Source organism: Ochotona princeps, chromosome 7, assembly GCF_030435755.1.
Source record: "Ochotona princeps isolate mOchPri1 chromosome 7, mOchPri1.hap1, whole genome shotgun sequence".
NCBI lineage: Eukaryota > Metazoa > Chordata > Mammalia > Lagomorpha > Ochotonidae > Ochotona > Ochotona princeps.
The window spans coordinates 15,225,155-15,240,565 of NC_080838.1; the positions used below are offsets into that span (position 1 = coordinate 15,225,155).

General features: G+C 38.4%; 1 protein-coding gene across 4 annotated transcripts in view; it reads left to right on the top strand.

Annotated features, from left to right (window-relative positions):
- Nucleotides 1–15,411, top strand: part of INPP4B (inositol polyphosphate-4-phosphatase type II B) — a 378,253-nt gene that overhangs the window by 150,584 nt on the left and 212,258 nt on the right. For all 4 annotated transcript variants that reach the window (XM_004588140.2, XM_058666822.1, XM_012927832.3 and 1 more), the window contains exons 7-8: nt 3,749–3,860; nt 7,833–7,905. In XM_004588140.2, the coding sequence (XP_004588197.2) occupies nt 3,749–3,860; nt 7,833–7,905 (185 nt within the window). The remainder of the gene's footprint in view (nt 1–3,748; nt 3,861–7,832; nt 7,906–15,411) is intronic.

A 15,411-nucleotide genomic window follows, 5' to 3' on the forward strand; every position in this document is an offset into this window, starting at 1 on the left:
CTCCTCTCCTTCCTCTTCTTTCTTATTTTTCTTTTAATTTTTTTCCAATGACCTTTTTCAATTTAAGTTATATTCACATACTTAAATATTCACTAAGTAAAGAATTCAACAAGTAGTAAATAGAAAATCACTGTTACCCAGGAATATAGACAAGGACTATAAAAATAATCAAATCTCAAAATGTCAGTTATACTCATGTGTTCCTCTTTTTGTACTCTGTATGTTATTTGCTGCCCTTCTGGAAAAAAAAACAACTATAATGTGTTGTTGGGTACTAGCTTATTAAGACTAAGGAACTCTATTTGTATCTATTTTGTTGCAAAAGATAGAATATCGTTCTTTTTATGGCTGAGTAATATCTATCATGTGTATAGACCACAGTTTCTTTATCTGGTCCCCATTATAGTCAGAGGGTTAATATTCTACTGAACATAGAGTGTCAACAAACAAATGTTAAAATGACAGTAGTTCAGCAGAAATCAAGCATGAGTTATTAACAATAATCAAATGAAACTATGTGTAACTTCACAATAGTAGTATATAATTATTAATAACTCATTTAACAAAGATTTATGACAAAGTTTTGAACAGTATATTTGTTACAAAATTAATACAGTGGGAAATATTTTTTCTTTATTTTTCTTTAATTTTTGTGCCTACCTAATAGGGAGACATGTGGGATTTGTATTCTTTATCCATCTTGATTCACTCAACTTGAAGGCCTCCAGTTGCAACCATTATGAGGCAAATGATAAAACAATAGCCCATTGTGAATGTGCGCTACATTTTCTTTACCCATTCATCTGATGATGATCAGTTTGATTGATTTAATATTTTGGCTCCTCTCAAAAGTGCTACTATACATATGGTGGTGCCGGTATCTCTTTTGATACATGGTGTTTAGTGTTCTGTATCTTTCGGGTATGTATCCAGTAGTGTGATTGCTGGGTCATGTGCAAAGGCTGTATCTAGTTATTTTTAAAGAAATCTTCTTACCATTTCTCACAGTGGCTACACTAAGTTATATTTATACTATAGTGTATAAGAGCCTCCGCTTTCTCCACACCATTGCCAAAATCTGTTACTCTCTGCTTTTTGGATAAAAGTAATCTGACAGGGGCAAGGCAATATCTCATTGTGGTTTTCATTTGCAATTCTGTGGTAGCTAGGGATGCTCAACATTATTTTTTTCATATAATCACTTCTTGGATATTTGTACTTCTTCTCTTGAGCACTGCTTATTGAAATCTGTTGCCCATTTCTTAAATGGGTGAGAAAGATGGTTGTTGTTGTTTTGAGTTTTTTGTGTTATGTATATATATATATATATATATATATATATATATATATATATATACTGGATATTAATCCTTTGTCAGATAAATAGCTTGCAGATTTTTTTGTTCTGTTGAATGTCTCTTCACTTTATCATTTCTTTTTGTGTGTAAAAGTATCTGCATCTAATATAACCTCATGTTTCCAGTTTTAGTTTTATTGCCTGTACTTTGGAAGTCCTATCCAAGAAATCTTCATCCTCACAAATGCCTTTAAGTGTTTCCGCTACATTTTCTTCTAGGAACAATATAATCTCAGGACTTAAATTTAGATCTTTGATTTATATTTATGGAGAGAGGTAAGGGTATGATTTCAATCCTCTATTTATGTGTAACTAGCTTTACCGGCCTCATTTACTGAAAAGATTATCCCTGTTCCAATGAACGGTCTGGGCACTTTTGTCAAAGACCGGTTGCTGTATATACATGGATTAATTTCTGTCTCTCTCAGTTACTAACATTTTAAACAATTTCTTTCAGAGGGTTATTTTAGTTTATTACAGGAAATCAGTCTCATGAAAGGAAATCTCTAAGTCTTAGGAAAAAATCTATACGGGTGTCATATGATGCTCTAATTCTTGATTAGCTAGAATTGTTCAAAGTACTTAGATCAGCTGAGGTAAGCCACGTTAAACTTCAGCTTTGGATGCCGATAGCCTGTATCAGAGTGTGTGTTTGAATCCTGGCTGTTTTGTTTTTGACCTACCTTCCTGTGAAAGCGACTGAGAAGGCGAAAGAAGGTCAGTATGTTTGGGCTCTTGCCATTCTTGTGGGAGAAGAAGATGCTGTTCCTGCTCCTGGCTTCAGCTTAGCGTAGTATATGCTGTTGCAGTCATTTTTGTCGTAATTATCAAATAGAGGTTCTAATCTCTGGGTTTTTTAACCTCTCTCATTTTAGTATGAATTTCAAATATATGAATAAGTAAACCTGAATCTCTTAAAAATGTAACTTTAAAGATGTGTTTGAATTTGTACCTTTCATGAATTTAGAAAAAGTAATTGCCATGATTTTGTAAATAATCATGATTCCTTTTCATACAATTATCTATTGAATCAATTTTTCCATCATTTTAAAATAACTTATTATCTTAAAACGTTTTTAAGAAGATTTACTGATTTATTTGAAAGGGAGAGTAACAGGGGCAGAGGGAATGTTGAACAGAGATGAAACCCTTGGTACATTTACCTGATGGTTGCAAGAGCCAGGACTTGACCAGGACAAAATCAGGTCAAGTTGTTGTTCTCTATCTATTCTAATTTGTTGTTGTTGTTTGTTGGTTTTGTTTGTCTTCTTATAGAAAAAGAACCTTGAAGTGTGATGGCTGTTAATTTCACTTTTAGAATGCCCTGATATTTGTTAGCCGTAACAGGCTTATGGTTATGAAACCAATAATAAAATCTATAGAAACAAAAATGTTGATCATCATCATTAAATACAGAAAAATTGATCAAATGACCAGTAGACCTGAATGATACAGAAACCTGGATTTGCTGCTTTATCGCCTTGGTGGCATCTCTCCATAATTTTAGCACTTGGTTTCATTACATAAGAAAATAATAGGTTGTGTGAACTGAGACCTAGGATTCTGTTCTGCTTTATATTTATGCGAAATTACATTGGATATGAGAGAATCCTCTTTATCTGCTCACTTAGAGACATTATGTTAGGGCAAAGACATAATCAGTTTGTATCCAGTGGCCCAAACTTTCTGTGACATGCATGTGTAATATTTCACATGGTTACTATACAAAGCTATGGTTATGCTTTCCTAGAATTTGATGGCTAGTAAGTTATGAAATCTTTTCTCCCCTGGAGGTTATTTCTGAAAGCCTGTAATACCTGTTTTATCAGTGTTTTAGAAATATATGTGTATGTATTTTAAATTTCCATTTATAAAATTGGATGGCAAAGAGATAGGGAGTAAGATGAGTAAACAAAGACTTTCACTGGTTAACTCCCTGAATTTCCAAGAAAACCTAGTCTGTGCCACATGGAATCCAACAGCTCAGAACTCAATCTCTCTCTTATGTGGGTAATAGGGAATCAAGCACTCGAGCTGTGACCTACTGCCTCTAAGGCTGTACATTATTAGGAAAGAAGATCTGAGCTGTATTCTTAGCCAGGCATTTTGATGTAAGATGTTCAGTGTCTTAAGTGTCATTAAACACTGTGCATACTCCACTCAGTATTTTTTTGGTAGTCATAGTTTCTGATTAACTTTTATTTGAAGTGGAAAAAATGCAGCAATAGTGTTATTCAAATATTTCTCTTTGTTTGAAGCAGATATTTTAATTTAAATTGAATGGAGCAAATAGCAATGTTAATGGTTTGCAGAAGCACAAGCATCCTCGTCATGCTTTGAGAGAGGTTTTTTTTAAAAAAACTTTTTGTTCTTTTCTGTTTCTGCTTGTAGAACTTCAGATGGTGGCAAAGTGGTTGGCAGCATAGAAGTCAGTGTTGTGAAGATGGGGGAGGCTGAAGATGGAGAAACTGACCACATTACAACAGATATGCAGGGACAAAAGGTAGGTTCTCAGCCAGCTTGAGGCACAAATTAAATTGAAAACAGTCAGCTTTGCCAGATGCCTTCACTCCTGACACTCTGAGGGTTTGGGAATCACATTACTCAAAAGGTAAATGATGCACAATATATATGTTTCCTCTCCTGGACCAGAGGGTCTATTTGCAAGGAACTATGTAGAACTATGCACTATTCAGAGACACCTTTCCCTTTGCTGCCAACTGCCTTGTTAACACTGCTTCTTCCAAGTTGGAACAAGAATATTGATTGTTTTGCATTCTGATAATAACCTGCATGAGTTGCAGAGAAGACTCAGAGACCGTTATTACCAAAAGTAACCTACTCTCCAACTCCCAAAGCTATCTTTGTTTGCAGTTTTAGTTGGATTAATTTTTATATGAAGTCCAGCAGATTAAACAAGAACTGTTTGCCTTATGTACTCAGTGAAAGGTAGGAAATAGTATAGAGCAAGGGGCTGGTGCACGATCTGAATGAACGAACGTGACAGCTACAGCAAAAGCAGTTTTTATGAATCCTGAGATGAAGTCTCAATGCATGTAAATAGGGCACCAGGAACTTTTGCTTTCTATAATAAAGAAAAATCTCTGTGTAAACATTAGTCTAAATTTCTTTCTTAGGATTATAATTACCTAGTTTATTGAGACAATAGAGGTTCAGGGGACAGACATATCTGGTTATGAAGCTGAGTTTGCTTTTCCACTGCAATTCGTAACTTTGCATTAATGAGAAAGTAAAGGAGAGGAGAGGAGGGAGGAGAGGAGAGGAGGGGAAAAAGGAGAAAGGCAAGGAAAGGAAAAGAAAGGAAAGGAAAGGAAAGGAAAGGAAAGGAAAGGAAAGGAAAGGAAAGGAAAGGAAAGGAAAGGAAAGGAAAGGAAAGGAAAGGAAAGGAAAGGAAAAAATAGCAGTGCCTCTTAGGACTTAGTTTCTGTTGAGTGCTCCTCATCTTTTGCGTGTCTGAATTTGGGTAATTATGAAACAGCTACACACATTTAGCTAGCACTTAACTAAGTTTACCTTTCAAAATATTTTTTCTTGCCCTAGAATGGCCTAAGTTGTTCTAGTTGTTCTCTACTACCTGAAGCCCTTACCTTATATATAACTCTCCCTAATCTCCCCCTGGGAATCATTACATCATGAAAACATCCAAGGAGTCGCAAAGTAAATGTGATTACTTGCAAATATCAGGGTCAGGTGAAGTTCTGCAGCAGAGTCTGTTGAGTTTTGTGCATTCAAGATCCCTGTGTTAGCACTAGTTTACTACAGTCTAAGCTTGTTTCCTTTAGGGGCCCGTTTAGGGGACTCATCTTTGAAGTCATCACATGAATTCTTGTTTCTAGACCAAGCAAAGATTTGGGTTCTAATTTGATACTAAGAGTAGAAGCAGGCAAACTCTCCTTCCTGTAACAGTGTGCCAGGAGATTAGGAGCAGAACTGTTTTCCATTTCAGAAGAGAATTGCTTTAACACAGAAAATCTATTACCAGCCACCCTCTCATCCTACTTTTATAGCTTGTCCACTGCTTGATCCTGAATTAGGTCACTACTATGAGGTAGTATGCTTTAAATCATTCTGTTTTCATAGCTATAGAGGTAAGGAATGTGCCCAACAAAGTCTTCCATAATATTTCTGGCTTAATGATGTGTATGTAGAAAGACTTAAGTGAACTATTTTGGAAGTAGAAGGTGCCGGTAGCAATATATACCATATATAATTTAAAAGTGGACTAAAATGGTAAACACACAAAACATTGTTGGCATCTACTTAGCACTGAGTATATTCTTAGTGAGCTCTGTGAATTTTTAATATTACCATAAGCTCTTTTGGTAAACTCAGTAACTGAAGAATATCTAGTGAGGTATATTTAAAAAGAGTTATACTGAGGTAAATATAAAAAGAGGTATGTGAAAATATCTTTGTCTCAGTGTTATTTCAAGTGTGGTCAGAATCATCTGGCGTCTTTCTCTTTTTAACAATGATTTTATTTATTTGAAAGGCAGAGTGAGAATGGGAGTGTGTGTGTGTGTGTGTGTGTGTGTGTGCGTGTGTGTGTGAGAGAGAGAGAGAGAGAGAGAGAAAGAGAGAGAGAAAGGCATTTCATTTGCAAGTTAGCTCCCCAAATGACTGCAATAGTTGCTACTGGGTCAGGTTGTAGCCAGGAGCAAGAGCTCCTTCCAGATTTCCCAAGTGGGCTCAGAGGCCCAACAACTTGGACCTTCCTGTATTGCCAGGTTTATTAGCAGGGAACTTGATTGCTGAATTGGAAGTGGATCATCCAGGACTTAAACCAGTGCTGATAAGCAATGCCAGTGCCACAGAAGTTAATTCAGCCACCCCCTAGGATATTTTCTTTACAATTCTGATTGCAGGATCCTTTCTGTGGATCTGCAAAATCAAAATACGCATAAGTACATTAATACAATCTATTACTAATGATGGCTTAAGTCTGGCATACGTGAAAAGTAACTGAAATAGTTTATTCTTCTTACTGGTTTGGGGAGAAATGACTATACCTACCCTGAACATGAAGTCACACATGCAGTGAGAGAAGCAAATGGTCTATATTACATAGTTTGAAACAGGTAAGAGAACAATGCTTTGATTAATCAGCTTGGGCTGCCCTGAGGATATACCAAAGACTGTGTCGAAAAGCAGGCATTTATTTTCTCAGAGTTATCGAGGCTAATATGTCCCAGATCAAAGTGCAAGTCAATTCCTAGTGAATAATTAATTCATGTTCATTTGCTGTAGTAACTATACATTATGTGCTTTTTATTTGTGTGTTATAGACCTAAATCTTGAGAATATTCTGATTGTTAGGATTTAAAATATAATGAAATTACAAAAATAAAAACACTATTTAGGTAAAATTTATCTCTAATCTCTGCTTTCTGAGTGCCGTCAGGATCCATATTCCCTCAAAGGGCTACAGTCTCAGGGAGAAAGGGCAGAGTCAACAGAGTATCAACACATTATAGAAATAGCTCCAGTGATCACTGTGTGGCCTAGGGATTGGCACCACCTGGCATTGTCTCTGAAGCAAAGGCATGCAGGTACTGGAGGGTGATTTTGTCTTGCTTCCATTTGGATGTTTATAGCTGGTGCCTTTGCATGGAAAATTTACTCCCTTGCTACTTACTTCCCCCAACTCCTTTAAGTAAAACAAGGAGGAGACTTACTTGAAAAAACAAATCCTTTATCAAAATCTGCCTAGGTGAACATAAACCACTAATCAATCTGCTGAAGCCAGGAGAGTTTTGTTTTCTCTGTTAGTACTGGTTCGCATAGACAGCGGAAGGACGATACCTGGGTTGGTGATGGACTGCCTAGGCTATCCTGTCTGACCGTGCCTCATTCAGTGTGAACAGGCCCAGGTGCTGTTTTGTCTCTTCTTTCTGCTCAGAGAAGGGTCAATCAACTTATCTAGAAATGGCTCTTAAACCTAAGAGCAAATGTTTGTATTGTTTTGCTGTAGACTAAAATACCATTTTTGCCATATATAATAATTTCTTTTGACACATTTAATCTTTTATTTAATGTTACTTTAACTTTGGCAGATAATGAGCTCTCTGTTAATCCAAAATCAGTCAATGTGATAGAAATGCTAAATGATTCAGTTTGTTAAGTTGAAGGTACTGCACTCAGAACATATCATTAACAGGTTAGAGATGACCTTTTTCCTTTTTTAATTTTTTCCTCCATCAGTATCTTTTAACTACAACTATAATATGTCCTATAATTATCTAATACATATATAATTTGTATAGATATAACTATATAATCACAAATTAATCAAGTTTCATAGTAAGATAGGCCTGAAAACAGTTTGACAAAGATTTTCTTAAAACATTTTGCAACTATGCATAGAGTAGTATATTTTGTGAACAAAAGGAGTTCATTGCTCATTTTGAATTTTTTCAAGTAGTATGCAATTATTTTTTCTTTTATTCTCTCCTAGTGTCCCCTGGTATGGGAAAGTACATCCCCAGAAAGTGTGAGCGGGAAAGATAACTTGCCTTTTTTGAATACAGGTATGTAACTCAGTTTTGAATACTGCTGTTATAGTTTCATGTGAACATAAATTTTAGCATTTTGTAAGCACACTATTGAACCTGGGCAGTATTTGTGAATACCATTTACATATAACTGATAAGTCACAAGAAACCGGAGAAATGAAAGAATATTGTGCATTTCCATGGAAAAGACAGATGCCTTAGCTATATAGCAAAACAAATTCCCTTTAGCTGCTGAATTAGGATACTAAAAAAGGAAATAAAGATTAGAAGGTAAAAAATGGGAATGTGAAATTCTTATTAACATTTCCTAATTATGTACATTGTTAATAACTACTGTCATTGAATAGGGAAAATCAACAACTGTACTTGTACATTTCTGGGTGTACTCGTGTGTATAGTGTTACTTATAGTAATGTATTCAAATTTCAGCAAGTGACTATATGTTATTAATACATTTAAGAATAAACATGAGATATATGACATATTTAAATTATTTGTACTAGTTTTAATGTATGATTAAGTTTTGAATGCTAAATTATATAAGCATTAATAATAGTAAATGATGATTATAATGGTGCTAGGAATGCGCTAAATGCCTTATAACCTTGCCTTAGCCAGTCCTGTGACATATGCTATAAGGAAGTTACAATCAATATCTATATTTCACAGATAAGAAAATTGTTCAGTAGTGGGTCTGGAATTTGACACAATGTTCATTTCTAGACCTTTAATCATAAAAATTAGGTTCTATTTTTACAAATTATTACGTTGATGCCATAGTAAAAGAAATCTCAACTATATTTTCCTGAATTACTATAGTCTATGTTTAAGCAGTGACATCGCTAGGATTATCAGATTATTGAATGATACAAAACTTGAAATCCTTACTAATACGTAACCCCTTAATTATTATTAGTTTTCTTTTTGGAGGAAGCTAAGAATAGAGATTATGGAAGAACAAGAATCCCTATGTTTATACACATAAAGAATAAAAACGTTAGTTTAAAAACATGTAAATAAAACTTTACTTACTCAGAATGAGAGATCATCTGAAGGAACAGTGATTTCTCAGCATATAAGCAAATGCCAAGTAATTCTTTTTTTAATTATAATTATTTTGATGATTTTTACATAGTTGATTAGGCTGATAAGGGTCAAGGGCTACAGGAAGGTGGGTGAAACCATTATATATCTCCACATTCTCTTTTTTTCCTTCCTGTATCTGGGGGAAGATGGGAGATACGGGGAGAAACCACACCCAGCCTCCCAAATACCTCTGTACCCTGGGATAGAGGACAACTACTGGACACCAGCCCAGGTGCCCTGATGTGGGTCATTCTCTGAGGGTCCTGCTCAAGAAGTTTCAGTAGTTGAACAGATCTAAATTATTGCTGATCTCTCCACTCCAAGCATGATGAAATTTCTCCAGAATCCCCTGGTTGACATACGCTACTTTAGAGTCTTTATTTGCCTAGATACTCACTGCCAACACTTGGCTGGGGTAGTTGATCAATTTGTTCTATCTTCCATGTTCTGTTGTGGTACCGGGTATCCTCTGCAGACTCCAATGTACTGCCATATCAGCCATATACATCAGGATGTGCTGTTCACTGCTCCATCTAAGCCACTGAGGAGGCTCAGCTTTTACACATGCACTCCAGAGTCAAACCATGGAACCTCAATTCTCTCCATGATTGGGGTTCTGAGTCTGGCAATTCAGATGAGGATAGTCCCAAAGAAACTTCATCTGAGGTGATGCCAGACCCGTTTCTTGTGTGTGTTTTCCAATTCAGGGTATGGCACAGTTGGGCAGTCAGCTTATGGACATGCTGGTGGTTGCAATTGCTGGGTCAGTTCTCTCTCCAGATCTGTTTTATATACAAACCAATGGATGTTGCAGCCCAGCCCGATCCTGCCCATGTTGCATCCTGGTTGGAGGGACCATATGAGGCTCACCCCTTGCCTTGGCTCCCATGCTTACTAGCATATGCAGCAGACTGGCCTGGTCTGTCCCACATCCCATTAAGCTCTCATATATGTCAATGGGCATTGAAGCCTATTTTAACCCAACTATCCCCACTATCCAGCTCACACAGCTGCTCGCGGGTGCCACTCTCTCTAGCCATGCCTGCCCCAGTCCTGGTTTTCCTGCTTACCAGTCAGAGTGGCAACCCAAAAGGGAGGTTCCCACTGTTTTCCTACTGGGCCTACTCCCATTCCTGGATCTTGCACTCTCCAGGTGGTTCTACAGTTTAACTTGGCATAATTTGCCCCCCCCATGCCAGCATCTGCCTCTTGATGCCATGGCAAAAGCCCAACTAACCCACACCCACTATGGCTTATGCATGCACATGTAGGAACAGTCAACCCTGTCTGGCTTTCACCTGACCCAGCTCACATGAGGTCAACAGGTGTTGTAGCCCTGCCCAGCCTGGTCTGTCCGCAACCCAACTCTCATGCTCACCAGTGGGGATGATGGTTCAGTAAGGGAATACTTCACAGCCCCTCTACTTGGTTCATCTCCTCCCTTCTGGGTCTTATGTGTGCTGGTTGGGTGCTACAGCCAAGTCTGGCATGGCAGTGTGTGCTGTGCCCTGGCCAGACCTGGCCCAATCCCAATTCCAACCCTTGCTGGTCGGGGCTACACCCTAGTCCAGCCAAGCCGGCCTCCAGACCCAGCCCTCATGTGAACTGGCTTGTTGCAGTCCAACCAGGCCTGACCCACACTCCGTTTTGTCTCTTGGATATGCCAGTGGGTGATATGAACTGGCCCAGTCTGTTTCACTGCCAACTTGTGCCGGTGTATACAATTACCTGGCCTGGTCTAGGCTGCTCCCTTTCTTGGTTCTTGTGCTCACCTGTAGGGACTGTGTCCCAACAGAGAAGTTTCCCAAGCTCCTCCATTAGAACCTCTCCCAGTGCTGGATCTCATGCCCATCAGTGGATCTATGGGCTAGCCCTACTTAGTCAACCTCCTGCCCTACCAGGAATAGTGGCTTTTCCTGTCTGGCCTTCACCCATTCTGGTTTTTACTGTTGGGTGTTACAGCCCAGTCAAGCCTGGTCCACACCCAGACACAGCTCACACATGGCTCAGCAAGGGCAGAGACCTAGCCCAACCCGTCCTCCACCTACCCTGATTCTCAGGAGTATCAGTGGGTGTTGGAATCAAGCCCTGTCTGTGCACTGCAGACCCAGCCCACCCTTATGCCAAGGGATACTGCATCCACGTCCAGATGAGACAGCAGCTCCCACTCCAGCCTTTGCACTCAACAGTGGGAACCATAACTCAGCTAGGGCGTCTCCTGTGCTCCCCATCAGACCTGTTTCCAGTCATAGATCTTGCATGTGCCAGTTGTTGCTCTGACCCACCTTGGTATAATCCCTCCTCTATCTTGGCCTTTGCCTTTGGAAGCCATAGCCTGGCCTGACCCAGTCTGCTCCCAGTCTCTACTCTCTCTGACGTGTGCTGCCACATGGTCCAGCCCAGTTTACTCTCATCCCTGGCTCCTGCAAACAGGTAGGTATGACAGCTTAGCCAGGCCTGATCTGTAATCCTTCCTGCTTTCTGCCCTTGTTGGTGAGCTAAGGTTTGCTCAGCTGTTTCTGGTCTGCCCCCTTCTAAAACCAACCCACATATTTGCCAACAGCTGGAATTGCCTTGCTCAACTTGCCAGACCCTCAAGCCTGGACCACGTGTTCACTGACAAGACCTATGACCCTCTAAGAGAGTTTCCCAAGTTCCCTCACTCAGCCTATTGCCTATTGCCGGACCTGGATCTCACACATACCAGAAAGTGTTAGGCCCTTGCCCGGCAAAGCCTGCCCCTCCATCTTGGCCTTGTATGAGCTGGTGAATGTTGTGGCCTGGTCTACTCCACACCTTCTTTTATGATGCATATGCAAGTGCTGCAGCCTGCACCTTCCCAGACTATTCTTGGTCCCTGTACCCATGAATGTTGGCAGGTTCCATAGTCACACCTAAGTCAGCCTGTCACCACCCCAACTCTTGAGCTAACCAGTGGGACTTGTATTTCCATAGGGTTTGACCCACATATATTTGCCCACTGCCTGGCAGTGGTGGATGGAGAGCTAGCATCCCCAACAGGAAGCCTTGCCTGACACAGATTCCCCCAGCCACTGCCACGTAGCTGGGAGATTCAGACATCTGTGCCTCTGCACAGACTTACGTGGACTCTGCCCATCAACATGGCTGCAGTGGTGCCATGTAATTCTTATATGTGTTTGTATGACTTATATGTGTATAAGATTTAATATTGGGAGGAACAAACATTGAAAGTTGTATCTAGATGGCTGTTTCCATTTACTAGTAAGGATTCTGATAACTTACCAGCGTGGTTAAAATAACTAGATTTTGTCAAAAATTTCACACAACCAGAAATTTGACTAAATCTTTAGTCCTTTAACATAATAATTTAATCAATTTCATTCACTTAATATTAGTTTTTAAAAAAACATTTGAATTTGACATTAAGTTCAATTTCAATATAGTTTAAATTACTCAGGTTGACATCAGAATCATCTGCACAGTAATTTTAGGATCATTTATTAATCATTTCTTTACACGAACCTTGTGATATTTGTATGCACAATGAAAAAGCCTATTTTAGAGTACGAATTGGTTAAGAATTAATTCAAAGAGAAAAAAATAACTCTTTAAGCAAGCAAATATGTACAGAAGAACAGAGACAACATATGGGGGAATAAATCTTCACTTTCTAATGTAAGGACCATAAACCCTGTAAGTCATTTACTACACTAAATTCTACATCATGAGGTAACTGTTCTTTATGTCTACCTTGTAATAGGACAATGAAGACTGGAATTTGTGGGAGAAGTTGATTTCTGCAGATTAAATATATTTTTATTTAGAATGATTTAGAATGTGGTGTTTGGTGTAGACGTTACTTAACTGCTTAGGATCCTGCATCCCATACCTGGGTTCTAGAACTGGAAGTGCTCCTGATCCCAGCTTCCTGCTGATGTGCACACTGGAAGGCAGTAGGTGATGGTTCAGGTATTTGGGTACCTGCCACATATACGGGAAACTGGGCTTCAATTTTCAGTTTCTGTCTTTAGACTGTTCTCTTGTCCTGATCAAATAAATGCACAGTGGAGTAAGTAATGGTTGATGATTGTGTTCCTCCTTTCACTGGAGCAGAAAATTGAGTGGTCATACTTCATTTCTTTCTATTGATTTTTTTTTTATGTTTATGTATTTATTTCCATGCATTTGAAAAGCAGTATATTGTAGAGAGTTAGAGTTAGAGGTAGACGTAGAGGTAGAGAGAGAGAAATGTAGACCTAGAGGGAGCATAGTGAAGGATAAGGGTAGTGGGGAGACTCCATCTGGGCCTCCCACAAGGGTGGTGGGAGCACAAGCACTTGGCCATCCAACAATGCATTGGCAGGAAGCTGGATTCAAAGTGGGGTTGGGATTCAAATCCTGCTCTCTGACATCAGATGGCATGGCTTGTCCCAGGCAGTGAGTAAACCTGCTGTGCCACAGTGTCCACCCCTTTGATGATGCTTTTAACTTTCCTTAGTCCATCAGTCTGGACAAGAACTCAGAAACAAGGATGTCTGTCATGTGTTTCTCTTGAATTGGCTTATATTAGATAAAGATAAGGCTACACGAAAGTTGAATACAAAAAGCTGAGATTTTTTTTTAAGTTTTAAAAACTCTAAACACAATCTGTAAAATGTTTCTGTTTAACATATATAGAAGTCCATTGTGCAGATATAGTCTGTGAGTCACTGGTCCACGTGTTCCTTTTTGTCTTTTATTCTGTTTATTGAGCTAAAATAATTTAATATTAGCTCATAAATTCTCATGTGAAATTTTTATTTGAAAAATTCTGAAGGCAAAGGAAGCTGTTGAAATACGTCTCAAGGCTTTGCATTAACGCATGATATAGATCTTGGTAGTCTCAAGTGAATTACAAAGTGCTTATTGAGTGAAAGAACGTCATATCTTACAGAAGCTGTTTGCTATTCTGTTTACATCTCCAGAGATTTCATTTATAATTCAGGAAGCTCACTTGTCTATTTTAAAACTAAAAAGAAAACGTATTTTGTTCTAATGTGTTATTCTTTCTTATGATGTGTTTCATTTTGCAAGTGGAATGTGTATCTCTCAGGCTTAGAGAATTGAGGGAAGGAGAAAAAGGTTGAGGAGGAAGTCGGAGACACACCTACAGATCTGTAAAACAAGTGAAACAATGATTTACCTGTAAGGTGTAACAGACACACCAAAAGATGCAATGTTAGATATACAAATATTGTAGTGAGTTTGACTTTCTAACTTTATTATTCATAAATTGTTTAAACCGTATACCCAACTCTTTGATTATTTATTTTTTCACTTATGGAAAATATTAGTTTAAAAGCTTAAACCTAACAGGTTGGTGGATCCATGAGGAAAAGAACTTGATTTTAAATGCAGACAGTGTAAATAGTCTTTCTCGTGGTTGTGGAACTATGGATTCCCGCTAAAGGACAGCTTCTGAGACACCTTTATGTTGCAGCCACACAGTCACTAGTGGGGTCTCATAACAGTAATATGGCATCATGGGACAAGCTGTCAAAAGAACAGGTGTCAAAGCCCAGGTTTGCCAGCCAGCAGTGTGACCTGACATAGAGTTCAGCTGCTGTGTATGTTGCTTTTGTTTGTTTGTTTGATGATCAAATTGAATTGGGAAGTTTTTGGCTCCACTTTAGGCTCACAAATATTTGACATTATTTTGTTAATGTTTAGCTTAGTTTTAGCTGTTTTTTTTTTAAGAAATATGTCCTCAAGGTATTCATTCTAATCAGTTTCACATAGTCATATGTAATTTCTTTGTAATCTCTAGTTGTCTTTCTCTGGAGTTCTCATTTTTTTTTTTCCATTGGATACAATTATTTATTTATCTGGTTGCTAAATTTTGGGGCGAAAGATAAGTGCCAGGTTAAGATTCCCTGCTCATTTTCACCTGACTCCTTTTTCATGGGGATCTTTAAAATTCTAATCAAAGGTCATTTAAAATTTATAATACCTCCAGGTAACAGATTGCTTTCTTTTTTTTTTTTTTTTCATTTTATTACACAATTCCATAGGCTCTGGGATTCCCCAAACCCCTCCCCAACCACTCTCCCCATATAGATTTCCTCCATATTATTACAGCAGTACAGCTCAAAAACAGTCTTAATTTCATCACTACAGGCATGGACCATACGGAGTCCAGCATCTTATTGTCCAGATAAATTCAACAGTTTTGATGAGAGACCATCCTTGATCTGATAGCAGAGCTGGCAGAGTATCATCCCCTTCAATGAAAAACCACAACACAAATTCAAGAACAAGAAGAAACATGGAAATTTGCAATATCATGAAGTCAGTTGACATGGTACTGAGTGACCAGTGTGTTAGAAAATATCAGTTCTTATCCACATCCTGTAATTGCTTCATTGACATCTCAATTTTAGTATATACACAACTGGCAGCTATAAACCTTAAAAT